This window comes from Anolis carolinensis, chromosome 2 (genome assembly GCF_035594765.1).
Source record: "Anolis carolinensis isolate JA03-04 chromosome 2, rAnoCar3.1.pri, whole genome shotgun sequence".
Taxonomy (NCBI): Eukaryota; Metazoa; Chordata; class Lepidosauria; order Squamata; family Dactyloidae; genus Anolis; species Anolis carolinensis.
Window position 1 is genome coordinate 296939948 of NC_085842.1, and position 27910 is coordinate 296967857.

The following is a 27910-nucleotide window of genomic DNA, read 5'->3' on the forward strand; positions in this document are numbered from 1 at the left end:
CCACTATTTTCTTTTAATAAAAATGTTAACTTATCCATGTCTTTTATATCCATAATTTTGATAATCCGATCTTTCATATCAGGAGTAGTTTCCAGCTTCCAGCTTTTGGCAAATACTATTCTCGCTGCTGTTGTTAAAAAAGTAAATAGTTTGTCCATGTCTCGATCTGCATGTGGCACAGTGACGCAGAACTGATGACTGGTAGGTTTGGTTGCTGACCTGATGGTTGCCAGTTTGAATCCAACTCAAGAGGAGCTCAGATGAGCTCCCTCTATCAGCTCCAGCTCCATGCGGGGTCATGAGAGAAGCCTCCCACAAGGATGATAAAAACATTTGAAAAATCCGGGCGTCCCCTGGGCAACGTCCTTGCAGACAGCCAATTCTCTCACACCAGAAGCGACTTGCAGTTTCTCAAGTCGCTCCTGACATGAAAAAAAAACCCAGCTGTTGGGATTTCTTGGAGTTGAAGGCCAAAACATCTGGGGACCCACAGGTTGAGAACCACTACTCTAGTGTGATGAGGCTGCAAAGTGCAACCCCCATGATTCTATACCATTGTGCCTTGGCAGTTAAAGCGGTATGAAACTGCATTGATGAAGAGAAAGGCTGACAGTGCTATGACAACTGTGGGCGGAAGCGGTGCTCGAAGGCGTCAGGCGTCGTGCGTGCCCGCCTCTGCGGGTAGACCAATCGGAAAGGCGCTCGTCCAGATACCCGGATGTAGACTTGCCGGCGTGAGGTCTTTTGTGGGGAGCAGAGCCGAGCGCAGCGGGACGGGCGTCATGGGCGGCAAGAACAAAAAGCACAAGGCCGCCAGCGGCGCCGCGGGGGCCTCCGCCGTCCACCCCGCTGCCGTGGCCGCCGCCAGGGCCAAAGTGGTCGCCTCTGCTCCGGCCGGGGCGGAGTCCGGAGCCGCCGGAGAGGCTGCCGGCAAGAGAGGAGCGGCGGCGGCGGCGCCTCGGCCGAGCCCGGCCTTAAAGGACCCGCGCCTTAAACAAGGCAGGTCTTCCAAGGAAGGAAGGGTGCCTCATTCTACACCAGGCAGGAGCAAAACTGCGTCCTCCAGGTGTCTTGGACTCAAACTCCCACAATTCCTACCAGCCTACCAGCTGTCGAATCCTTTCATGGCCGGAATCACTGTGCTACTGTGAGTTTTCCGGACTGTCTGGCCATGTTCCGGAAGCATTCTCTCCTGACGTTTCGCCCACATCTATGGCAGGCATCCACAGAGGTTGTGAGGTCTGTTGGAAACTAGGCAAGTGAGGTTTATATATCTGGAGTAATGTCCAGGTTGCGAGAAAGAACTCTTGTCTGTTTGAAGCAGGCGTGAATTTTGCAATTGACCATCCTGATTAGCCCGTAATAACCTTGCAGCTTCAAGATCTGTCTGCTTCCTTCCTGGTGGGATACTTTGTTGGGAGGTGTTACCTGGCCCTGATTGTTTCATGGCTGGAATTCTTCTGTTTCTTTATTTACTGTCCTGATTTTAGAGTTTTTTAAATACTGGTAGCCAGATTTTTTTCATTTTCATGGTTGAAATTGTTGAAATTGTCCACATGCTTCTTATGGATTTATTTATTTACAGTATTTATATTCTGCCCTTCTCACCCCGAAGGGGACTCAGGGCGGATCACATTATGTACATATATAGGGCAAACATTCAATGCCCATAAACACATTGAACCGAGACAGAGACAACAGACAGACAGACGTGGAGGCAATTTAACCTTCTTCTGAGGGGATGTTCGATTCTGACCACAGGGGGGAGCAGCTGCTTCATCATCCACTCTGATGGCACTTCCTCATTCCAACGTTGTAAATTAGTTAAACTTGCCTCCCCACTTTTATAAGTGGTACCTTATTTCCTACTTGATAGATGCAACTGTCTTTCGGGTTGCTAGATCAGCAACGAGCAGGGGCTATATTTTATTTTTAATTGACGGGTGCTCACCCTGCCACGGGCTGGCCTTGAACTCATGACCTCATGGTCGGAGTGATTTATTGCAGCATCTGTTTACCAGCCTGTGCCACAGCCCGGCCCTGGATTTCAATGGCTTCCGTGTGTAGTCTGACATGGTGGTTGTTAGAGTGGTCCAGTATTTCTGTGTTCTCAAATAATCTGCTGTGTCCAGGTTGGTTCATCAAGTGCTCTGCTATGGCTGACTTCTCTGGTTGAATTTGTCTGCAGTGCCTTTCATGTTCCTTGATTCATGCCTGGGCAAAGCAACTGCATTTGGTGGTCCCTATATAGACTTGTCCACAGCTGCATGGTATATGGTAGACTCCTGCAAAGGTGAGAAGATCCCTCTTGTCCTTTGCTGAACAAAGCATTTGTTGGATTTTCTTACTGCAGTGGTTCTCAACCTGTGGGTCCCCAGGTTTTGTTTGTCTTACAACTCCCAGAAATCCCCAGCCAGTTTACCAGCTGTTAGGATTTCTGGGAGTTGAAGGCCAAAACATCTGGGGATCCACAGGTTAAGAACCACTGTCTTAATGGGTCTATAGATAGTTTGTAGGTTGTGTTTCTTCATCAGCTTCCTGGTCAGTGGTTCCCTTGATGTATGGTAAGAACAGTTTTCCTCTGGGTGGATCTTTGTCTTTGATCTCGTGGCTTGATCTTGGTCTTGCAGCTATTTTGATGTCTGTGGTGGAGTATCCATTGGTCTGTAGAGCCCAGTTTAGGTGGTTCAGTTACCCTTGGAGGAAGGTCAACCATAGCAGAGTACTTGATGAACCAACCTGGACACATCATATTATTTGAGAACACAGAAGAACAGTAAATAAAGATCAACACTCTGAAAACAGGGAAATTCCAGACAAGAAACAGTCAGGGCCAGCTAAGAGCTTCCAACAAAGGATTCCCTCAGGCAGGAAGCAGCCAGACTTTGAATCTGCAAGGCCATTGAATGCTAATCAAGGTGATCAGTTGCACCATTTACACTTGCCTCAAACAGACAAGAGTTCTTTCTCCCAACCTGGACTTCCTGCAGATATATAAAAACCACTTTCCTAGTTTCCAACAGACCTCTCACCTCTGAGGATGACTGTAATAGATGTGGGTGGAATGTCAGGAGAGAATGCTTCTGGAACATGAAGCATTCATGCCCTGAAAACTCACAGCAATCCAGCCTACCGGCTGTTAGAAATTGTGGGAGTTAGAATCCAAAACACCTGGAGGGCCCAAGCTTGCCCATGCCTGCTCTAAGCTCTTTACATTTGTTTCTTTAATTATATAGGTCCCAAAACGTACAGCTTGGGTTCTCCAGCTGATTCCAGTGGTTCTGCAAACACCGATAAATCTATTCTGAAGGTAAGGTTGTTTTCATATTTTATGTGAGTAGCATTTAAACATCAAACAAACCGAGATTACCGCAACCAGGCCGATTGATAACTGGCAAATAGAGGGAGAAAACATGGAGGCAGTGATGGACTTTGTATTCTAGGCGTGAAGATTACTGCAGACACGGACTGTTGGAAATGACAACCTTGTTTCAAGTCCTCTTTAGTAATGTTTCTCTATGATCCTGTTGCTTACTGTTTCATGTATAAATGTTCTGGTATGCAGCTTCCTTTATTCTATGGTTCCTGAGAAGCTACAAAAGGGGCTGCAGACCACATGATCACTATAGCACAGGCATGGCCAAAGTTTGCCCATGCCTGTTGTACCAGACTACTGCAGAATACAGGCTATTTCAGACCTCAGATCACACACTTACTTGCTATTTTGCTGTAAGAGATGCCCTGGCCAGATGGCACAGAGAATTATCTCAAACAGATCTGAAACCGGACTGATAAGTTTTGTACCTGTGTATGCTGAACACATAAAGGTTTGAGTAAACCAGATATGTTATTTTTTTTTTATCAAAGCCTACTTCATTTTTTTCTCTTGAGTGCATGATATAAAACAAGTTGTTTTATGGGAGAGTATAGGTTTTTGGGCACTGAAAAACACTTCTGAAGCACTGCTATTTTTATGCACTGGCAAAATCTCTGTTTTCCTTACAACTCAGAGATAACAGGTTATTCAGTCTAACAACTGAAACCATTGCCAAGCATAACATCACCTGGTTGTATAACACAAGAGAAGATGCTACTCTAAAGGGTTTTTGGCTCTTCTCTGAAAAGTCATGCTTTTCTAAAAGTTATGCCCTCCAAAAGATGTTTTTTCAAAAGCTTTTTTTAAAATCATGTCTACAGAGACTTTGCCCAGGGGACACCCGGATGTTTTATCATCTGCTGGGAGGCTTTTCTCATGTCCCTGCATGGGAAGCTAGGGCTGGCAGATGGGAGCTCACCCTGTCTTGCATATTGGAACCGCCAACCTTTAAGTCAGGAGTTCAGCCAGCACAAGGGTTTAACCCATTGCGCCACCGCAGTCGATTCAAGATTTTAAATGCCACTTTCCAAAATGGACTGCAGCCAGGAAATCAGAAGACATTTTCTTCTTGGGAAGGGAACAATGACCGATCCCAATAAAATAGTGAAAACACTGGCAACGAAGGTCCGCATAGTTAAAGCCTTCTCAGTGGTGACCCCTCAGCTGTGGAACTCCCTCCCTAGTGGGATTAAATCGGCTCCTTCCCTCTTGTCATTTTGCAAACAAGTGAAAACTTGGTTTTGGGAGCAAGCATTTGTTCCTGCATAATTACCTGTGCAATATAGTTGGAATGGGCTTTGGATTGATGAATATGATTATCTGATTATCTTGCTTTGGATCTATGCACAATAGTTGTCTAATGTTTATGTATGTTGTTTAATTTTAGCATAAAAATTCCAAACTATCTTTATGTTCACAGGTAGTGATTAACCATAATTTGGAAAAACGAATCATTGGCATCATCAACGAACATAAAAAACAAAGTGGAGAAAAGGGGATGATTTCTAGAAGACTTACTGCTAAAAAATTACAGGTAAAGTAATGACAGGTAAAATATAAGAGTTCCCACTCGATCTAATAAAATGAAAAGACAGATAGATATTCACCATCATTGTTAAAGTCCCAAGGCAGCTTACAGTGGATAAAAACATGCATAATAAAAGTTAAAACATTTAAAATTAAATATTAGTAGTTGCTGTCACGCATCCTAAAACATATATTAAACTATAATAAAACTTTAAAACCGCTTCTAAATACATCATACAGTCCAGGTTCTTCTTCAGCTCTGTAAGTCCTGAGTTATTGCCTTTATCAACATATGAACATTGCAAGCACTTGTTCCTAAATCAACATGTCGGCAACATGTAATCAGCATACATTTCCATATATCTTAGCAAATTATGAGAACCTAAGAATCTAGAGTACAATATTCGTTTACTTTTCTTTCTTTTTCCTCCTTTTTTCCTTTTGTATGTATAGTAAGTCTATGAATACTTTTTTTTTCTAGGATGTATATATGGCTTTGCAAGGATTTTCTTTTAAGACTGAAGACATTGAAGAAGCTATGAAAAATACTATTTTGTATGGTGGTGATTTACATTCTGCGCTTGATTGGTTGTGCTTAAATCTGTCTGATGGTAAATATAAAGGGAAAGGGTTAGGGAACAGAATTCCTGTTGTAGAAGGAGAAACCCAACTTATGCAACATTGAATTTTCTCTGTATTTAACTGAAATTGCCTTTTTTCGTAGTATTCACACATTGATCCTTCTATAGTTGGTATTAATACAAAAATAGTAATTCCATGTTAGTCTCTTCAGCATAAAATACATTAAGGAAATCTGTAGCAAGTGATTAAAGGAATTTTCTTCATAATTGCATTTGTTAGAGAAGTCTGAAGTCATGTTAGCAGTAACTTTCAATGGAGCTCTGATTGAAGATGGTCTATTAATTGTGTTACAGTAATAAACTCACTTTAAAAATAAGATATAGTAGGTATTTTGCATATAAAGAGGAAAAGCAACAGATAGGCCAATGATCCAGTGGTTCTTGGTGTTGTAGTTTCTGTGTTTACTTTAAGGTAAAAACGGTCCTAACACATTTATATATATAGATTAAATGTTATATTACTAAGAATATTACAGTATAGTGATATAGTACAATATAGCGATATTTAATGCTAATATTGTTCTATACTAATGATATAATATATTGTATGTACGTATAACTTGTAAGCCACTCTGAGTCCCCTTCGGGGTGAGAGAGGGTGGGTATAAATGTAGCAAATAATACATAAATATTAATTGTCTTGGTGTCAGATGAACAGGAAGCGCAAATCAAAGGCTGGAAATGCAATAGTAAGCTATATATTGGAGGTGATGGAAACAAAATATAGTTGGAATGATATGAGTAGAAATTAGAATTGATTTGTTTAAAATTTTGCATTGTGTTGGAGCATGCCAGTCATTTCCAATGAACAAAGAAATGATTGGATACATCTATTATGTCACATATTTCCACAAATGTTAACTTTAAATTTTTAACTTATGATTTTGTTGTGTAAAGATGCATTGCCTGAAGGTTTCAGTCAACAATTTGGTGAAGAACAACAGAAAACTAGAGCAAGATTTCATCCTCCTTTGCCACGGTGTGAAATTCCCCAGGTGCCAAACAATAAAAAGAAGGAAGATGACAATGAAAAGAAGGTACTTGGTGGACATGGGGAACCTTAAGCAAAGAGATTGTTGATTTTTAGAACAACTTATTATTTTAAAGGGCTTATGTTTGTTTGCCTGACTATTTTTCACAAGAAGACAAAGACAGATCCCCTCAGAACAAATTTTGCCAAGAAAGCCCACATGATAGGTTCACCCTAGCATTGTGGTAAGTGAGAAATAACCTGAAGACACAATAATAACAACCCCCCATTTTTGAGAAGATATGCACAGTTTCTTCTCAAGACATGCCCTTCAGAATTATCCATGCTGAATTGCTTAGCAAATGTGCACTTCATTGTGTAATTCAAACTAGATTCACTCTCCTCAGTTTTTGAAACAAATCTAAAACATTTTCTTTAATTATCCCAAGGTAAATGCAGCAAAACAGAAAGATATTAGCATGAAGGAATGGATTTTGCAATATGCAGAACAACAGAGTGATGAGGAGAAAAGTGAGTCTGGGAAAAATTCAGAAGAAGAAAAATTTGACCCGGTAAGTCCATTAATCTGTTTACGTAAATCTGTATCCATTATGAATTTTAGTAGTCTTCAGCCATTAACTAGTACCATCTAAAAATAGTACCAGATAGTGACTCTATGAAGGTTTTTTTTCCCTCTCCCAGACTTTTATCTCGGAACCTTTGGAAAAAGTTCCCTCTCAAAATAGTAAATTGATTCCTTGGGAAGGGTGTGTGTGTGTGTGTGCAGTTCATAGTTTAAACATAGTTCTTCTTCACCTGCGTAGACCAGAAGGCACCTTTTAAAAACAGGGAGGTGATTTGGCATACAATCTGGATTTTTAAAAATTATTTCTGAGTGTTTAAAGTTAGTGGAATTAACAACATTTAAAAAAACATAAGGAAAAAGCCTGAGATTCTAAGGAAACAGCTCTGCACTCAATAACATATTATATGCTCAGAAATGTTAGCATGTGCATACTCGTCAGTATAAGTAGTATGCCAGGAGAGAGAAGCTTTCTAAGATACATGGGCACTTGCCAGACTTTGGAGGACTGGATCTTCCTCCCATAATACTTGAAACACCCAGTGTCATTCTTTGGGACAAAGGAGAGAATACTTTTTTGCATGTTTTTTGAAGGAGATCCTAACAGCAAAGTTGGTTCCCTTTCCAACATTGCTTTTAGTAGTATGGAATCTAACTGTGTGTTGCTTCTTCGGGTGCTTATCAAGTGTCCCAGGAACTAGCAGTGGTAACATACAAAGGGAGGGCATAGTGTGCTTTAAAATCTTCAGGTCTCAAAAATACATTTAAGTTAATTTTGCTAGGTTATATGCAACATATAATGTGTAAGATAATTATTTCATCTGTAACAGAATGAAAGATACTTACATTTGGCTGGGAAACTTGTGGAAGCAAAAGAACAAGCGAGTTCTTCCAAGCAAGACAAAAACAAGCAAGGGCAGAAGGCAGCACAAGAAAAAATCAGGCGCATTCAGCAAGGTAAGAACATTCAAGACTGAGGCCGGCATAGTCCAATGTCATTGTACTAATGTATGGGATGTGCTCTGGGATAGGGTCAGGACAGGTAAAATAATTGCAGTTTTCAGTTCTGCTATGCTTAACACTGTTTGTGCCTAGGGACCACAAGAACAACTGGAGTACTACTTGTTTTCCTCTACATAATTTATATTGGATGTAGGTCTCAGTTGTCTCTAGTAATTTAAGAAAATAAATAAGTAAAATTTGCCAACTCTATATATTTTTAAAACTTGTAATTCTTTCACCCCATTCTGAGCTGACACTGACTGCATTTTCTTGCTTTCTTAAGACTTTATTTGTACCAAAAACTGACACACATCACTGTTACAAAATAAGCAACAGGTAGCCTATAGCAGAGGAAGCATCAAAGTCTTTAAACTGATAGTCTCCAACATTCCTTTGCTATAAGTGTTAGAATCCTGCCTCTAAACAATGCACATTACCCTAATCATTCCAGGCCCAACACTCCTGATCCCCAAGATTTAATAATTAATCCTCTACATGGGGCAAAGAAACGAAATATAAAGATAATACATGTCAGAACTAAACAAAAGTTTTAAATGCTCAGGCAGGACTCCTCTCCCAACCTAATAGTTGTGGGAACTGTGCAAGCAGATTGCTAAGAGGAAGGTTTCTCCTTTCATGGTCTGCTGATCTTATCCCAGGTGTGATCTGCAAGACTAAAGGACAACTATCTAGCAGGGCTAAGACACAGGCTAAACATTTGATGTTAATGGATAGCTGTTAACATTTAGCTCTGATTCCAATAGGTACTCAAGAACACACCTGCCTAATGACAGAAATTGTAATTATTATAATCGCTCCTTCCAGGAGTAGCCAGAGTCTCCCTTAACATGAAGAAAATCTCATTCACTCATTTTGTATGATCAAGTTTATGTCCTCTCTTACAGAAATGGGGGCACTGGAAGAACATCCTGTGTTTAATCCTGCTATAAAAGTTACGAAACAGCCAAGTGAAAAGAAAAAGACTCCTGTTCCCCTTGAAGCAGATAGTTCTTTGAATCTGAATGTGTTTGAAAAACCTCAAGATCCTCCTGAGGAACAAAAAGGTATTGGAAATTTGTTTAAAACAGCAATTCAGTTCACTGCATTCTATACATATTGAGGAGACCACTCAAAATGATTATGCTGTTACAAGGTAGTTAGCTAATAGGCTTGCAAACATGGGTCAGTATAAATTGTTCAGTGTGAAATAGGTTATTCTTGTTAAGTCTTGAGTGGATATGAAGTCTATTTTTTTAGATTTCATAATATTTAAAGAGTGCTTATGTTTTATATTGTTTTGTTTTGTGTTTAATCTCTTCTAATTTAGCAAAAAAGAAAGAACCTCATGATGTGAGGAATTTTGATTATACTGCTCGAAGTTGGACGGGAAAATCCCCCAAACAGTTTTTGATTGATTGGTGCAGAAAACACTACCCTAAGTGCCCAAATCCTTCTTTTGAAAAAGTTCCAGCAGGAAGATACTGGAAATGTAGGTATGTAGCACTAGTAAACTTACATTTTCTGTTGATTTTACATTATAACATAAACACATTTTATTTTAATTTGAATATAATGATGCTAAAAGTACACACTGACATCTTCACATACTCTCCATAGTTAAGATGTTCACAAAAAAGGGAAGGATATAATGTGCAGTCTCTTTTATGCATAGAAAGTACCATTGATTTATATCGTTTCCCATTTTATAAGAGACAGACAACTGAGGCACAGAACAATCTGTAGTGAATCCTTACTGAATTAGATTCTCACATTTGCTTCTCTGAAAAAAGTGATCACGCATAATTTCCACATACATTCAACACATGCATCTCACTGCTCTCATGGAAATAAATAGATAACTGGATAGACAAGTAGAATAAATAGCAGTTGGGTGTACTGAAAACAAGAAATACAAAATGAAGCATGAAGTACAAAATGATATAAAATGTGTTACATGTCAACATGTTTTGTGTCACTGATGATCCCAAATGTGTAGAACAGTAAGAAATTGAGTACTTGCAGTTTTATTAGGAAGCAGGAATGACTAAAATGACTTCTGTCTGTTTTGACTAAACTGTTTTAAAGGGTAAGAGTTACCAAGTCAGCAGACGATACGCTGGTGGTGTGTCCAACAATCGTCACAGAGGACAGCATGCAAGCTCAGCATCTGGGTGCTACGTTAGCACTGTATCAATTAACAAAAGGACAGGTGAGAGTTTAAATTTGGGTGAAAACCTTTCCTAGTTTGGAACTTTTAAAACTTGTTGGGCAGAAGATGGCTGAATGTAAATAGTGACTTGGGTTTGTAAGTGTGTGCCAGCCAGTCTGTGGAGTCTGATGGATCTGACTGGTTTCCATGTTGGCTTCAGGAAGTTTCTCAATGGCACTGTTTGGACTGTTGAGAAGTAGTCAGTTTTTGAACTGAGATTATTAAAATAATAACCCGTATAGACCAGAGCCCAACTTATATCTTTTTAAACTGTGACTTATGTGCAATTAAAATCTATGTGGTAACAGCTGGACAAAAACTTTGATGAGCTCAGCTGAGCATGGCAGAGAAACAAAGTTAGAATCTAGCTCAGGAGTGTGAAATGTTGCTAGATTGCAACTCCCATCATCCCTCACAACTGACTGCAGTAGCTAAGGCTAATGGAAACTTCCATCTATCAATATCTAAAGAGCCATGGATTTTCCATCCCTGGCCTAGGCCGAGAAAGTTATGGTACTGAACGGGTCTTCCTTCTCTTTTATTGATAGATGTGTGTGGCTTTGTCCAGAAGATTCTGAATAAAGTAGAGTCTCCCTTAGATGCAAGCCCAGAAAGTCTGAGTATTTAGTAATTCATTTGGTAATGCCATGTTGATCATGAGTGTGAACACAAACACGTATCTGCACAGGCATAGGGTTGAGTTTGGGAGTTGATCTGCATTGGAGTAGTATAGAGATCAATGCTGAGGTTGAACTGTTCAGTTTCTAAATGAGTGGGATGTAAATTCAAAACCAGATTTTTTTGGCTGCCTATGGCATTTGAGGTTCATGTATAACAAAAGGGAGAATGGAGCAATATTTCTGGATGAGTACAAATATATGCTGTTGGGGTGAAAGAATTATATATACTGAGGAGGGGTACAGAAGCTCCCTCAGCTTGACTTAACTAGCATTACTGTTGAAAGGAAAGGTTGTGTGATCTATAAATGAGTAGTAAAATAATTTGTTGACCTACGATCCTGTCTGTGCCTACCCGAAAGACCCTTTGTTTCAAAGCTTTTTTATATCTTTTCTTCAGTCTGTCCATCAGTTACTTCCTCCTACATACAGAGATGTTTGGCTTGAATGGAGTGATGCTGAAAAGAAAAGGCAAGAAGAAAACAAGATGGAAACTAACAAGCCCCGTGACCAATTCATTGCCAAATTGTTGCACAAACTGAAACAGCAACAGCCACAGCCGCAGTTGGAAAGCAAGCCCAAAATATCTGATGATGCAGAGGACTCATGGGAAAATTTGGTTTCTGAAGATGACTTCAGTGGACTTTCTCTTGAGAGCCCAGTAACAGACGACTTGGAACCTGCAAGGACCCTCTTTAAAAAACTTCAGAGTACTCCTAAATATCAGAAGCTATTAAAGGAAAGGGAGCAATTACCTGTGTTTAAACATCGACATTCCCTGATAGAAACCCTTAAGAAGCACCGAGTGGTAGTTGTAGCTGGTGAAACGGGCAGTGGCAAAAGTACCCAAGTTCCACATTTTTTATTGGAGGACTTGCTGCGTAATGACCACAGTTTGACTAAATGTAATATTGTTTGCACCCAACCCCGAAGAATCTCAGCAGTGAGTTTGGCAACTAGGGTATGTGAAGAACTGGGCTGCGAAGGTGGACCTGGTGGAAAAGTAAGCTATTGCAGGAATATTTTATTATTAAAGTGTAAAGACTGCTTTTGACTAACGGTAATAGGAGTGCTGAAGACTCCAAATTATCCCTTTGTAATGAAACCACTTCACATTTGTTGTTCTTAGGAATTTCAAGGAGGTCTGTTGAATGCAGCTGAGTAATGATTTTGAGTAATATTTGAAACCACTGAGTAGTACATGTTGCTGATACTTGATTATTGAAAAGTTGGCATTCATACCCAACAAGTTGAAGAATCACATAAAGAATCATTCTGAATGTATTCAGAGGTCCTAGTGACCGGTTAAGATCTCTAATACTTCTAAGAAGGGGTTGCCCAGCTTCACTTCACCATCTTTAAATAATATAGTGACTAGGGAAGTTACATGTGCTGGAATTAAATATTTTCTGTAATTTTTTTAATATATAGAGGGTGTTAAATTGAACATGATATATTGAAAAAATAGATTGGTTGTATATATGCTTCTCTTTAAATCTGAATGACTTCCAAAACCTGAGATTCAGGCGATATGGTTTGAATTTGGAGAATGGCAGAAATAACATATTTTGAACTGATCCCTGCAAATGCTTCAGCAATAAGACTGCATTCTAAATGCAGTCAGCCCTTGACTTTTGCAGATTTGATTTTTCATAAATTTGATTAAAATATTCTCTCTAGGAATTTCTAGGTCCTCCACTATGATTCTACTCAATGTCCTCCATTCACTTTGGAGGACCCAGAGAGACTACCTCTCTAAAAATATCTAGGGCCAAGAATACCTCTAAAAATGTCTAGGTGCACCAGTGTGATTCTGTGGTGCTGAAGGATCTAGAAATTCCTAGAAAGATATTTTCTCAGTTAGAAAAACCCATGTCTTTTGTGCAGTTTTTCAATTTCCTTTGTCCCTAACCTCGGTGAATGTGCAGGACTGACTGTATTAGGATAAGATCTTTAGTCTTCTAATTTATTTTATTTTTTCTCTTTAAAAAAGAATTCTTTGTGTGGCTATCAAATCCGTATGGAATCCCGAACAGGCGAGGCCACTAGATTGCTTTATTGCACAACGGGAGTTCTTCTTCGGAAGCTGCAAGAAGATATCCTTCTGTCTAACGTGTCTCACGTTCTAGTAGACGAGGTGAGCAACACTTTCTTGATGATCTGAAAGAAATGGAATGCTGCAGAACAAAATGTTTTATACGTGTTTCTACCTCATTTTTAAAAATATTCTTTCTCCTTTTACCCTCAAGGTTCACGAAAGAAGTGTTCAATCAGATTTCTTGCTAATTATTCTGAGGGAGATCTTGCACAAGCGGTCCGATCTTCACCTTATTTTAATGAGTGCAACTGTAGATAGTGAGAAATTCTCCAGCTATTTCACTCACTGTCCCATTATAAGAATTTCTGGGAGAAGTTATCCTGTAGAGGTAAATATGTGGGGTTGTTACATAATTGTGTGTGAAATTTCATTGAGTTTTTTTTTGTTAATAAGCCTCATGTTTGATATGCCCAAATCATTTCCAATATGAGCTGCCACATAATTTCTTTTAATACTATATTGTTTTGTATTACTTCTTTTAAAACCTGTTTTAGCCCCTTTTTTAGCTTTTGAATTTTATGGAAGTTTACATTTTAATGTTTTTAAACTGTATTTTCTTAATTGTAATTAATGTTTTAAGCCACATTAGAAGTACTTTCTTACTCATAAAGCATTTTAATGATTTCGAGAAATGAGAGGTTTCAGTGCAAATGCATCTCACAGAGGGCTATTGTATGGAGGGTCATGACGTATTAAATCTGTTACCTTTGTCCAGTAGGAAAGCAGGATTGCCAAGCTTTGGCGTATAGGCTGTGCAGCATAGAACTGGTTTACCAACAATTTTTCACTTGAACATAAGTGAAATTGTTCCAAAACATATTTAGGTTTATGTGTTCAAAGTTTGCTTCATTTTATACATCTCTAGGTGTTCCATATTGAAGAAGTGATAGAAGAAACTGGTTTTGTTTTGGAGAAAGATTCTGAGTATTGTCAGAAATTTTTGGAAGAGGAGGAGGAAATAACAATAAATGTTACGAACAAAGGAGGCGGAATTACCAAGTATGAGGTGAGATTCGATAACTAAAGGTGAATCTCTTTAATAAGATTAAACCTGCTATCCTTTGAAAAGGCTATTGCTATTTTCAGGAATAATAGGCATAGGCATGCATTGTGCGGATCCCAGTAACTAGCTCATTTGTGCTGTAGAAGGAGGATGCTCACATATACAGTAGAGTCTCACTTATCCAAGTTTCTGGATTATCCAAGCCATTTTTGGAGTCAATGTTTTTAATATATCGTGATATTTTGGTGCTAAATTCATAAATACAGTAATTACAACATAACATTACTGAATATTGAACTGCTTTTTCTGTCAAATTTGTTGTATAACATGATGTTTTGTTGCTTGTAAAATCATAACCTAATTTGATGTTTAATAGGCTTTTCCTTAATCCCTCCTTATTATCCAAGATACTCGCTTATCCAAGCTTCTGCCGGCCCGTTTAGCTTGGATAAGTGAGACTCTACTGTACAAGGAACACATGTTCATTATATTTGTATCAACTCTTGTTTGTTATGGCCTTGTGGCTGCATATCATTATCCTGTAAAATAGATTGGATTCTGGAGATGTTAGTCAACACATAGCTTCCTGACTAAAAAGGGGAATGGACCCAAGAGTTTACTACTTATTTAACACTAGGTTTCTTAATAGACCCTTTTTTCAGAGAATACAATCCTAGATGCATATTTATCTCAAGTGACACAATCACTATAGATTTTCAATGAGCTGGATGGACTGTCCTAAGGAGAGAAAAAGGAACTCCAGTTCCACCACTCTTGTGGTTCCAACCACATATTACTGGATTTTGTAACATTTTGAAATAACTGGTTTATACATTTATATCTGGGTTTTTTGGACAACAAGTTGAAGACAGCTATTATGACTCTCCTCAATTTATCCTCCCAGCAGGTTAGTCTGAGAGAGAGTTAGCATAAGCGTGATTGGCCCAAGCTCCTCAGTGAGTGTCAGCGGAAGCACAGTCAGCCCTCCACATTTGCTGAGATCAGGGGCGTAGGATCCCCATGAAAGGGAAACAACGCAAATTCAAAAATGGCTGATTTTAATTATTGCCCGTGTATACTATATATTATGATGTGGTGTTGTAAATTAAAAACAGGTCCACCCTGTATAAATCTCTATGAACATAATGTTCAAAAACATTTTTAAGCTCTCAAGGAATTTTTAGGTTATCCAGCATGACTCTGTTATCAGCGTCCAGTGAAAGCGGATCACAGAATTACACCAAAGGACCCAGATATTCCTAGAGAAAAGATTTTACTTAAATCTGTGAATGATCAAATCCACAAATGTTAAAGTCACAAATGTGGGGGGCTGACTGTCTTCAGTCTGGATTTTTGAAGTCTTAGTCCAGCACTCAAAAACATTGCTTATGTTATTTGCCCTCAGTATATGTGTTAATGGTGATAATATAAGCAGAAAATAGAAATAGCTTTTTATTACCTCTTTTCAGTATTTATATTCTTGATTTTTAGGAAAGTGTACCAATTCAAACTACACAAAGTATTGATTTAGGCCCTTATTATCAAAAATACAGCAGTCGAACACGGCAAGCCATCTTCTATATGAATCCCCGCAAGATCAACTTTGATCTCATCTTGGAGCTGCTTGCATTTTTAGGTATGTTTTTGTTTTGTTCTTTCAGACTATTCTATTAAAAGACATGTCTGTAAATTTCTAGTTAGTAATTATTAAAAGAAAGACTCATGAAGATTACAGTCCCGAACACACTTCTCAGGGAATATGAACAAAGCATGAATGCTTGCTGAATTAATCTGCATCAATTAAGCTGTAAGCATTGTTCTGCTGCTTGTACATATTCTTTCACTGTTAAATGATAGGAAATACTATTTAAGTTTCTAACCATATGTTGTTGCATTGTTTTTTTTTTCATTTTTGGAAAAAGTGACCCTGTTTTCTTTTCTTAGTTGCTATTTGTGTTCCATTACAGACAGAGTTCCTCAGTTCAAAAATGTCGAAGGAGCTGTTTTGATCTTTTTACCGGGTCTTGCTCATATTCAACAGTTATATGACCTCATTGCAACTGACAGAAGATTTGATATAAGACAAAGGTAAACGGATAATTTACATATATTAACATTTGACGAATGCCAGTTGCCCAAGTGTATAAGATTAGTGTAATTTCCCTCCCTCCCTAAAGATAGAAGTAAAAATAATTTAGTGTAATGTCTATTTTATATATGTGTGTGAGTAAGATACTTGATTTTTCACTGTGTATTTTTTTTGTTCCCTCCTCCCTAGACACCAGTTAATAGCACTGCATTCAGTTCTGTCCACTCAAGACCAAGCGGCTGCTTTTACACTGCCTCCTTTTGGTATCAGAAAGGTATGATGTTTTACTCTGCATTTAAAGTTGGTATTTTTCTCTTCCTTTACTTTTGCAATAACCACTTCACAAGTGAGAGAAAATTGCACTCCATACATCATGAAACGTGGTATTTCTGCTTTTAAATTGCCCATACTTTTAAACTGGCTCTGGCTTGATCCTGTGTTTTAAAAATCATGTTATGCTGGAAAGTTTGTTCTTACCCTTAATCCATTTAAAAGTTTCTGAAACAGCAATGTAATCTGATATCTAGTGAGGTGAACAATCGCGGCTCTCTAGGATTGTGGTAGGGCCTAAATCTAAGACACCAGGTCTTATCTGATCTTGGAAGCAAGGTGTAGTCTTTATAAAATAGCTGGGATGAACTCTTCTTTAGGGATACTGCTAGAATTGCAATTGTCTGGTTGCGTTTTTTAAAGCTGATACTGGATTTTTTTATTATTAATTTTACAATAAATATTGGGTTGACAGGCTGTTAGCACTGACAAAATAATGTCTGTTGTCATAAGCAGAAATAAGTGATTAAAGTATATAGGTAATGTTTCTTCAAGTGGCATAATGGAACTTGATGAGCTTGATAACAGATTTAGGCACACTCAGATAATTATTAAAATTGGTTATGATTAAATAAGTATAATTTAAAATTTCTCTGCTGTTAACTATGCCTCATTTAAAAGTTTTCCTTTTCCTTATATGAAGAAAATGAAGTTCACTTCTGCTAAACAGTACTTTCCTGCCCCTTTCTTTCTTATACACTTCCTTGTTTCCTGAAAATGTGGCCCCAATAATTGAGGGACCCTTGGAAAAGTGCAGGGGGTTCCAGATGAGAGGAGTTTGCCTTATACAAATTCTGTGAATTAGGTAATAATTCCAAGACATGCATAAGTTACACACAAAAATTTGGCATTTCTAAGTATTTCCTCTTTCTTTTACAGATTGTTCTAGCCACAAATATTGCTGAAACAGGTATTACTATACCTGATGTTGTTTTTGTAATTGACAGTGGGAGAACAAAAGAAAACAGGTAATAAAATCATATCCCATCTTAAAGATAAGTGTAATTCATATTGTCTTCTCATAATAATATCATGGGGCAGATACATTCTTAGAGAACTGATATACATTAAAAGATCATTATCTTTTGACAAATCCCCCATGAAGAAAAATTAGCATACGAATCTGTTGTTAAAACTATTTGGATATAATTTCAGAAATCCTATCCAAATTAGAAGATAATATATAGAAGATTTTGTAAAACTCTGGGAAGCTAAGTATACTTATTTGTAGTGATAGAAGAGAATCCTCAGGTTTAGTATTTGCTGGAATTAATTATTCAAATTTTTGGTAAATGCCTTTTTCTAGATACCATGAAAGCAGTCAGATGAGTTCGTTGGAGGAGACATTTGTCAGTAAAGCCAGTGCACTACAACGTCAAGGAAGAGCCGGCCGTGTAAGGGATGGATTTTGCTTTCGAATGTACACAAGAGACAGGTAAATGGGATTTAGCTGTCAAAATGCTGACATTAAGCAAGTACTTCTGTGTTTTGTATAGAACTGTCTCTTAGACAGACAGCACTAAAATTGCAAATAATTCATTCTGGCATTTCAATTTCCTGGTCCAAGATTACATGTAGTCTCCTAAAATAAGCTTGCATTCATAATATTGAAGTGCAAGGTTTTTTACTATTACATCACACAATAATATTTTGATATTCCTTATAATTTCTGTAATACTTTATTGTATATTTATGCCATATCTATGGAGCCCCTGGCAGCGCAATGGGTTAAACCGCTGAGCTGTTGAATTTGCTGACCGAAAGGTCGGTGGTTCGAATCCGGGGAGTGGGGTGAGCTCACTTCTGCCAACCTAGCAGTTTGAAAACATGCAAATGTGAATAGATGAATAGGTCACTCCGGCGGGAAGGTAATGGCGCTCCATGCAGTCATGCCGGCCACATGACCTTGGAGTTGTCTACAAACAATGCAGGCTCTTCGGCTTAGAAATGGAGATGAGCACCAACCCCTCAGAGTCGGACATGACTACACTTAATGTTATGGGAAAACCTTTGCTTTATGCCATATCTATGTATTTTTTATCGCTTCAGAAGCATTTAGTATTTTTAAAATAGTTTACTGAATTTTCAACTTTTTGGTAAGCATTTTGTATTTTATATCTGCTGGCTTATAAATGAAATCAAATTGAAGAGTAATTTTGTCATCAATTTGCCATCAGCACAGATTCACAGGTCATTGGGAAGCTCAGTAGAAATAAACAAGATAGTTTTAATTTTAAATATTTTTGAGTTTTCCATTACTCACAATCAAGGATACGCCTTTCAGCTTAAACCACATTAACAGTTTCCATAAGTTCATTTCATTTGATACAGAATCAATAAAAGAATTGAGCAGTATAAGTATTGTTCTGTCTTGTACTTTTTGCAGATTTGAAAGTTTCCTAGAATACTCTGTTCCAGAAATATTACGGGTACCCTTAGAAGAACTGTGCCTTCACATCATGGTATCTCATTTCTGCTTTCATTATTAATTCTTTTGTTTTTATAAAATAGGGATTTCATATGTCTACAATTGCCATTAGAATCTCTGGGGGCGTGCATGAAGTTGTAGCAGTTCAGTAGAGAAACAAAACTTATCAATTTTCTCTGAAGACAAGATGGAGGAGCAAGCAGTGATATAATCTTACATTGGTTATGCAGATGTACTCAAATAAAATATGTTTAAGTAAATCAAAATATGTTGTAAATGTTTCCAAAGACAGAAACAGCATATGCAAGCATGCCATCTTAAAACTTGGACTAGTGTAATATATAAGATGTTGGTGCTGAATTCAGAAAGATGTAGAAAGGAAGGACTGAGCCTATGGTAAGATGTTATAGATACAGTTGGTTCAAGAACCTGAGTTTTTTTTACAAGTGGAGAAGATAAGAACTTTTAAAAAAGGAATTACAATAGACTTGTCAGTTAATCAGAACTCAAGCAACCAGAACTCTCAAACAGCAATAATAATAATAATAATAATAATAATACTTTAAACAAAAAGTAAAATAAATTATTTTTAGTAAAAGTGTTACATTAAGTTTGTTTTTGTCTTTGTTTACTTTTAATTACTGCATATTACTATCAAGTCAATACAGGCTCTGTGGTATAGTATAATACTGAGTATAGTATTGAGGCCTGTTTTTAATAGTAACTCTCAAGCAACCAGAAACTAAATGTATCCAGCATCTACCATCTAGGAGTCTACTGTGAAATGAATGTGGGTTCCTTTTTTAAAGAAGGGGAGCATCCTTGAGCTAAGCCAACCAGAAGTGAATACTTTCAAGATACATTGGACCAAAACTCTAATTATCTGTAGCCAGCTTGCTGGGAAAACCTACTCTATACTCTCAGATGCCTGAAACCTGTGCTTGAGCATTACCTAATAAACATTACATGGGTTTTATCTTTTATTTTTCTTCTACAGAAATGCAATCTTGGTTCTCCAGAAGAGTTCCTCTCTAAAGCCTTAGACCCACCTCAGCCTCAAGTAGTTGCTAATGCCATGAACCTCTTACGCAAGATTGGGGCTTGTGAACTAAGTGAGCCTAAGCTGACTCCTTTAGGCCAACATCTTGCATCACTGCCGGTCAATGTGAAGATTGGAAAAATGCTTATCTTTGGTGCTATATTTGGCTGCCTTGATCCAGTGGTAAGCCTATGATTTCTGTTACGTTATCCTTCATTATTGTTCATAAAGTAAATGTTAGCACTGAGGTGCTTTTATGGACAGAAGTGCAGGTGAGATAAATTCAGAAGGATGCTTCAGCTGTTGCAGCTATAGTGGCAGTAACATTTTTGAAACAAGTTTTTGTTGTTATTGACAAACAGGATGGAGGAGTCCATGTCCTTCCACTTCATCTTTTTTGGCCTGGATACTGTTAAAACAGGAGATGGGGAATTCTAGGAGTTGAGAGAGGCATATTTACATGCACTGGGGGGGGGGGGTGGCACAATTTTGGCATTAACACACCCCTCAAAGGGCGAAAGCATTTTAATTGGGGACTTGGGAGACTGCTATGGAGCAATTTGTTGTACATGAGTGGAGTACAGTGTACACTTGGGACTCATGGGCCACACATTCCCCGACCATGTTGTAGGAGCATATTGAGATAAAGAAAATAGCTGTCCTTTATACTTCAATTTTGAATTTTCCAAGGCATCCAGCTAACCTTTTTAGGAAGCACACCCACTTGTGTACCATTCATTTATTCCACATATGTAACTGTTGTAAATTTTTTCTGTGAATGTTTGCATGAAATATTTTCTGCCTTTCCCTAATGATTTAACTTTCATCCTCAAGAAATTATTTGAAACCCACTGCCATGTAATTGTTCTTGGAGTTTTAATATGTCATATTTTGCTATTGTTTGCAGGCTACGATTGCTGCTGTCATGACAGAAAAATCTCCTTTTACTACACCGATTGGAAGAAAAGCTGAAGCAGATCTTGCAAAATCTTCCCTGGCACTTGCAAACTCAGACCACTTGACAATTTACAAAGCATACCTGGGGTATTTAGGATAACCTTTCATAGAACATTTGTAGCATAGTAGTATGTCCTGATAAAATATTTTTTTGTTATCATAGCCATACCATAACCAGGTTGCCTTCTGTCTATACAGAGAAACCCATCAAACATTTGAGTCATTTAAAAAGGAAAACCAGGATAGTATGGCCTGGTGGACTCAAAGGAATTAGTGACAAAGAGGGCCTGATCATGAGCAGCCTATGTGGCTGTATAATGCCCTTGAGCAGCTGAAAGACCAGGAGGCAAAGCGCACGAGAGCAGATTGAAGAGGAGGAAGAAAAGGAAAGATGAACAAGTGTATTCCTTGGTTTTTCTTTTATCTGTTCTATTTCCTAGACAAAGAGAGACAAGCAAAGGAGGATGGAAGAAAACACAGATATTAAAAGATACTCTCACTGCTTAGATATCTAGGTCAACACTGACAATTATTTTAAATGTCCTTAGGGATAGAATTACACCCAGAAATCTATGGACAAATCTAAATATTTAACGTAGCTGGACTGGATATCTATGTGTCCATTCCACTATCAAGAGAGAAGCAAAGAAAAGTTTCTGTTCTTTCTAACCCAATTATCTCTCTCCCCCCCCCCCCCCCCAAATCACTCATTAATAAAAATTCAAAAAAATTCAGCCACATTACCCCTAAATGGTACATTGGGTGTTTTGATAATCCTACAATGTAGTTCACACTGAAGGCATCATGCTGGACTCTGGAAACATATATTTTAATTTACAGTGTATTTTAATAGTTTTAACTATTTTATGTGCTGTTTTATATTGATTTGTATGGGCATCTAATGGTTGCCACTGTTGTAAGCCGCCCTGAGTCCCTTCGGGTGAGAAGAGTGGGATATAAATGTGATAAATAAATAAATAAATAAATAAATAAATAAAACATAACAACAGTGCAGAGTTGTCAAGAGGATAAAGAACCATCCTTATTGATTATTGTCACTGGAGTGAAAACTGAGAAGAGTAGCTGATAATAAACCCACAATATTATCTAGGTTTTTCCTCCTCCTTATGAGGGCTGTTAATGTGATAGATAAGTATACAGCAACTTGAGAATATTCTTCTCTGTTACTCCTCAACTGGATTTTGCTGAGACAGAAGTTTATAGTAACCCCACAGTATAGTCCATTATTAATATTACAGGCCAGGGATGGGGTTGAAACTAGTTGCAGTTTCCAGTCAAAGAAACCCTAAACCTCTCAGGTGAGCAAAGGTCAGCCAGGTTAAATTGTCCCTTGGCCCTCTTTCATTCTTCTCAGAAGCCTCGCATATAAATGATTTCCATGTTTAGTAGGGACTCCTGTCATTGAAGAGAAGATACTATTGTTCTTATAACGATTAAATTGCCATGTCAAACAAAATACATCTAGTATGAAAATAACTATATTTAAAATTAGGAACAAAGCTAAGTCCCATTTATCAGATAAACATTTGGGCCTTAGATGGAAGCTGTACCTTCAAACTGTCTGTTAGTATTTATATATGGAAGGCTGTTGAAAGTGTAGCTTAATTTCTGGAAATGTCTGTTTATTTTCTAGGTGGAAGAAAGCCCGTCATGAAGGAGGGTATCGTGCTGAAATGACTTACTGTAGGAGAAATTTCCTCAACAGAACTTCATTGCTAACTCTGGAGGTATCAGACACATTTTAAAGAAGAGGAACAAGCCAGAGTTCCTGGTTTGGACATGAGACAAAACAAAAAAATGAACAGAAAGATTGTGTCCTTAGTTGCTCCTGAAGAAAGAAGCATGATTGCCATAAACCAGCATGTTTCCTTGGTCATGGTGAATCCCATTGACCTTCACTGTAATCCATAATGTCAACAATATTTTGTTTATATTTTCAAAAGTGTCATTGAAATAAATGACACTATTTTTTGTGAAATTGCTGTAAAGCAAGTAAAGTTAAACCCATCTTACTTCTTTTTGCTCATTGCGCCTCATTTAAAATAGCTGGCAAGGACAACCTTACATATAGTATGAGGCTCTAATTTGTTGACAAACTTTTCATATTTCTGCACAGTGTTAGAGATAGCAGGAAGCAGTTATAGATATTTTACTGTAAGTCCCTGTAATTCATGATGTAAATGAAATTAAATACAGTTTACTATTAAAACCCCACATTTTTGGCTGTTCTTTAGAATTAATCTCACATGTTTCAAAATGCTTTTTTTTGGAGACTAAAGTTGAAAGTACAGTATTCAGTGTGGCACATTTATATAACAGTATAAGTAGGTTTATTATCTTGATATCAAGTGTTTACCAGATAAGCCAAATGAAAACCCTTTATTTCAGTTTAAAATATAGCAATTTTTTGGGGGGTAAATCTAGTATTACATGGTGAATGGAATACTAATATGTAACAATTTTCATTTATTTTAGGATGTAAAACAAGAGCTGATCAGAGTGGTGCGGCTAGCGGGGTTTGCAGCACCCTCATGTCATCATGAAGGAACACACTCCCTTTCACTGCAAGATATGGTTCTCCTTAAAGCTGTGCTGACTGCAGGGCTATATGACAATGTAGGGAAAATACTGTTCACCAAGTCTGTGGACATTACTGAGAAGTTGGCATGTGTGGCGGAGACGGCGCAGGGTAAAGCACAAGTACATCCTTCTTCTGTGAACAGGGATCTACAGACTTATGGATGGTTGCTATATCAAGAAAAGGTAAGATTTGCTACATCCTTTGAAGAAGACAGAGCAATGTACAAATTTTGAAATTAGATTTCTTCTAAATCAATTAAAATACCGTGCTATTTAAACTAAGATCTTTGCAGTATGGTTGAAGTGGACTTGTGTTATGGCAATTGGTTTGCTTGACATGTTATAGCATAGTTTGTTTGACATGTTGTAGCATACATTTGTGGGTTTCACTCTTGCACATTTGATTATCCATGGATTTGATTAGTATGTTGATTAGTATGTTCTCTCTAGAAATCTCTACATCCTCCAGCGCACTTTTGTGGTCAACCTTTGGTAGAAGTTGACCATAGAATCACAGTGGAGGACTAGAGACTCTTAGAGAGGTGATCTCTTGGTTAAAAAGAATAGTGTTTTTTATTTGCATTTTTTCCATTTTCATAAGGATGCAGAAAATATGGAGGGATGACTAAATTATCTGAATTCTTTTATTAGAGTGTTTCTATAAGGCTGAAATAATGCCTCTTTTGTATGGTCCACATGAAATTTTTTATACTTACATTGTTTAAAAACAAATTAATTTGAACTTTTTTAGTAGCCGTAAAGCATAATTTAGTGATCAAAGACTTTTCCTTTAGAAAAGCTTCTTCTTTCCTACAGAATGGTGACTGATAAATAACTTCACCATATGTTTTGTATAAAGATTTCTTTAGTTCCCCAAGCGACTGACACAATGCAGCCATTATGTTTCCTGTGGTGTTTGACTTGTGTGAAACCATGTTTTGTATGCAAAGTGTGCTTGCATAAGGCTATGAAGCATTGCATGCAGATGTGTAATGTTTAGCAGAAATACACTTGGACCATCAATAACCTATTTCTATATAACATTAATCTGTTTGACAAAATAATTTCGTTCTTGTGTTTTTCATGCAGGTTAGGTATGCCAAGGTGTACTTGAAAGAAACCACTTTAATTTCACCATTTCCAATTTTACTGTTTGGTGGAGATATAGAAGTATTACATCGTGAACGCCTTTTGTCTGTAGATGGCTGGATCCATTTTCAGGTATACCTAAGTTTTGGTAACTTCTGGTCAACTACACAATTTTTGGTTGGGAAACAATCTCTGAATAATTGTGTGAGCAGTCCACACACATGTGGGTCATTCCCTTGTGCCAAAAGATCGAGGTAGGAGCCAAAAGTTCTATTTCTCTTATAAACATTGACTCTATTTTCCATTCACCAGTTTTGTTTTTCACCTTCCCAGATGTTATACATGTCTGTTCTCTTCTCCCTGTTACTCCTATTCCTATACTTCATTCTGCAACCTGTTTCTAAAACTAACAAACACTTGCAATGCAAGAATTAATGTAGAGGTTTAAGGAAAAAGGAAAGTGACACACTCTGACCAAGAAGAGTATGTCTTCCAATAAAGAGAGGGAATAAGCACACAGAGCCAATCCTAGTATCCACTATTGCACTCTATGCAAGACTATTGCAGAAAAGGGTAAACAAGACAGTGGAGTCAATTATTGTAACAGAAATAGAATTTTGGATTCTTGTCTTAATCTGTTGGCACAAAGGAACAACCAGCCGTATGTGCAAATTGCTCTTGCAGTCATCAAAGAATAACCATTGACAGTGAGTAACAACTTCTGTTTCTATCTGGTTAAATAAGATTCCCATAATGAATTAAGAAGCACTTGATTTAATCCTTCCTTTTCGGTTAAATTATAACCGAAAACTAGTATCATTCAGACATCACAGAAAACAGTGATTTTTGCCCAAAGATTTTGTGGATAAAAATTGTTTTAAAAAGATCCAATATGCTATTAACAAACTGCACTAAGATTTCGTTTTCTCTTTTTTAATAGGCTCCTGTAAAAATTGCTGTCATCTTCAAACAACTGAGAGCACTCATTGATTCTGTTTTGAAGCAAAAACTTGAAAGTCCTAAAATGTCATTAGAAGGTAATTATTTTACTGTTTCTTGGAAAATGTAAACCCATAATGCATGTAAAGTTAGTAGAACAGAAAAGTACTTACTTGAAGGACCATCATATGATGAGTGAAGAAAATATAAGAGGAGCCTATTTTGAACATAGTGTATTGTAAAAAGGTAGAAACTGAAAATCCAAATGCAAAGATGATTAATGTAATATGCTACTTTGATATCTGTTTAATCAAAGCTAATAGATTGATATCTATTCTTAATGGATTCTCTTGACTACATATTGCTCTCTATGCAAAGGTCTCTTACATTCATTTTAATAAAATGTATTTGACTTCTACATGCAAAAGAATTTATGCCAATATTAGATCTGTTTATGACTACAAACAAGAATAGCTTGAGTACCACAGGTAGCCTTCTGGACTTATCCTTTTTCTGCTGTCCTCCACCAAAAAAAGAAGGGAAAAAGCAGCCAGGGAGTAGAAAAATCTTATTTCAAAATGCATTAAAGCAGAAGTTGATAAGAGTCACACTTGGAGGATCTAGAGATTCTATAGATCATATTAATCAAACCAAATCTGCAAAAGCCAACTCCACAAATGTGGAGGGCCAACTATACAGTTAAAATGTATCTGATGTGGCTTAGCTGTCCCAGTTCTGAAACTGCAGCACTTTTCAATCATGTGCAGGCTTACGGTAGTATCTATATATTGCATTTCTTAGGATGCAGTGTTATGCTCCAGAACAGGGATCCTTAAACTCAGGCATGCGGGCTGGATATGGCCCTCCAAGGTCATTTACCCGACCCTTGCCCTAAACTTTAGACTTTGGGTTGCCCTCAGTCTGAAACAACTTGGAGGCACACAACAACAACAATCCCTAATTTAATTGGCTATCTCATCAGCCAAAATCAGGCCCACACTTCGTATTGAAATACTGCCAAATTTATATTGGTTGCAATATTTCATCATTTTAAAGATAGTATTGTTCTTTCATATTTTTTGCACTACAAATAAGATATGTGCAGTGTGCATTGGAATTTGTTCATGTTTTTTTCAAACTATAGTCTGCCCCCCCCCCCCCCGAACAGTCTGGGAGACTGTGAACTGGCCCTCTGCTTAAAAAGTTTGAGGACTCCTGAACTAGAGCATATATGATTAAAATTGGTGATAGATTGCATTTAGAGTTCCTTCTTATTTATTATTGCCATTGTTTTTGCATCTTTGTTTTTCAGATGATAAGATTTTGAACATAATCAAAGAACTGATAAAAACAGAAAACACTGTCTGAACCAAAAGGTTGCCTAGAACTACGTTGCCATAATACCTGGGATAATTTTAAAAAATACAGAAATAAAGTATAGGAGTGCTTTAAAGAGGTGCAATGCCAAATTATCATGTGGAAGCTGCTGGATAAGTACATGTTTTATGTTGTTCTGTGAGAATAGGAACGCATTGTAAAATTTAACAATACATTTGGTGCCCCTTGTTCAAATGTTTCTAAGTGGATGCTATAACTAAGGATTGTTTCATTACAAAAATGAGAAATTGTGCTTTTTCATTTCAGTTTCAAACAATATTCCAGAGAAATTTTGAACCAGGTTCAAATGTGAAGAAGCCTTTTATTTTCCTTGCCAAAAAGTGTGAGAGGCACAATTATCCACTAGATTTTTATCTGTATCATGTCATGGTCATTTAAGCAATACATTTTAAGAAATTGTTGTTCTTTGGTTTTTGCACATATGGTGAGTTAAAGAGAACTGCTCTGGAGCTCTGAGAATACTGTCTTTTGGAATTTATTGTAAGACTAAGTTGGCTGTGCACTAAACCTCAAGTGAAAACAATAATGGTTTTTAAAAAACATTCAGTACCGCACTTCAAGAAATTTAACCTATTTTCTCCTTTGAAAGAAGATTTACAAAAGAAGAAAAAGCATAACAGTTACCTTTGTATTAAAGTAAGGTCTTAAAAGGATTTTCTCTCATTACGAGTCGGCGTCTTTCTAGGCATGGTTAGAGAACATGTGGTCTTTCAAATATTATTGGTCTATAGCTCACATGAAGTCAGTCCTAGTCACCATCCCATGGTGATCATCAGTGGTGAGAGCGGTGGTCCTAAAAGCATCGAGAGATCTCTATGTTCCCTGTCTCTGCTCTACTGTAAATAAAAGTATTCCCTTCCCCTCTTTTAAATATAAAAGCTGCATAAACTGTGTTCACTCATCAGTTACCAGATCTGGAAACTAATCTGTACAAATAAAGGACTTGTACTCAAA

General features: G+C 37.5%; 1 protein-coding gene across 1 annotated transcript; it reads left to right on the top strand.

Moving 5' to 3' along the window:
- The first annotated feature begins 722 nt into the window (after nucleotides 1-722).
- Nucleotides 723-27910, top strand: dhx29 (DExH-box helicase 29). The gene is made up of 27 exons (XM_008102784.2): nucleotides 723-999; nucleotides 3237-3310; nucleotides 4797-4910; nucleotides 5385-5514; nucleotides 6442-6581; nucleotides 6964-7086; nucleotides 7928-8054; nucleotides 9005-9163; nucleotides 9427-9592; nucleotides 10185-10308; nucleotides 11386-11988; nucleotides 12979-13122; nucleotides 13235-13411; nucleotides 13949-14089; nucleotides 15578-15722; nucleotides 16054-16174; nucleotides 16365-16449; nucleotides 17385-17473; nucleotides 17812-17940; nucleotides 18892-18967; nucleotides 19931-20155; nucleotides 20880-21016; nucleotides 22584-22677; nucleotides 23426-23713; nucleotides 24620-24751; nucleotides 25560-25656; nucleotides 26871-27910. Exons 1-27 carry the CDS (start codon nucleotides 783-785, stop codon nucleotides 26924-26926), a joined length of 4113 nt encoding a protein of 1370 aa, XP_008100991.2. The 5' UTR covers nucleotides 723-782; the 3' UTR covers nucleotides 26927-27910.

Excerpts from the sequence above, each read along its gene's own strand:
- dhx29 (XM_008102784.2), top strand. The coding sequence starts at position 783 with ATGGGCGGCAAGAACAAAAAGCACAAGGCCGCCAGCGGCGCCGCGGGG. Across the intron at positions 22,678-23,425 it reads CTTCATTGCTAACTCTGGAG|GATGTAAAACAAGAGCTGAT; the intron begins GTATCAGACACA and ends CATTTATTTTAG. Across the intron at positions 25,657-26,870 it reads TCCTAAAATGTCATTAGAAG|ATGATAAGATTTTGAACATA; the intron begins GTAATTATTTTA and ends TTTGTTTTTCAG.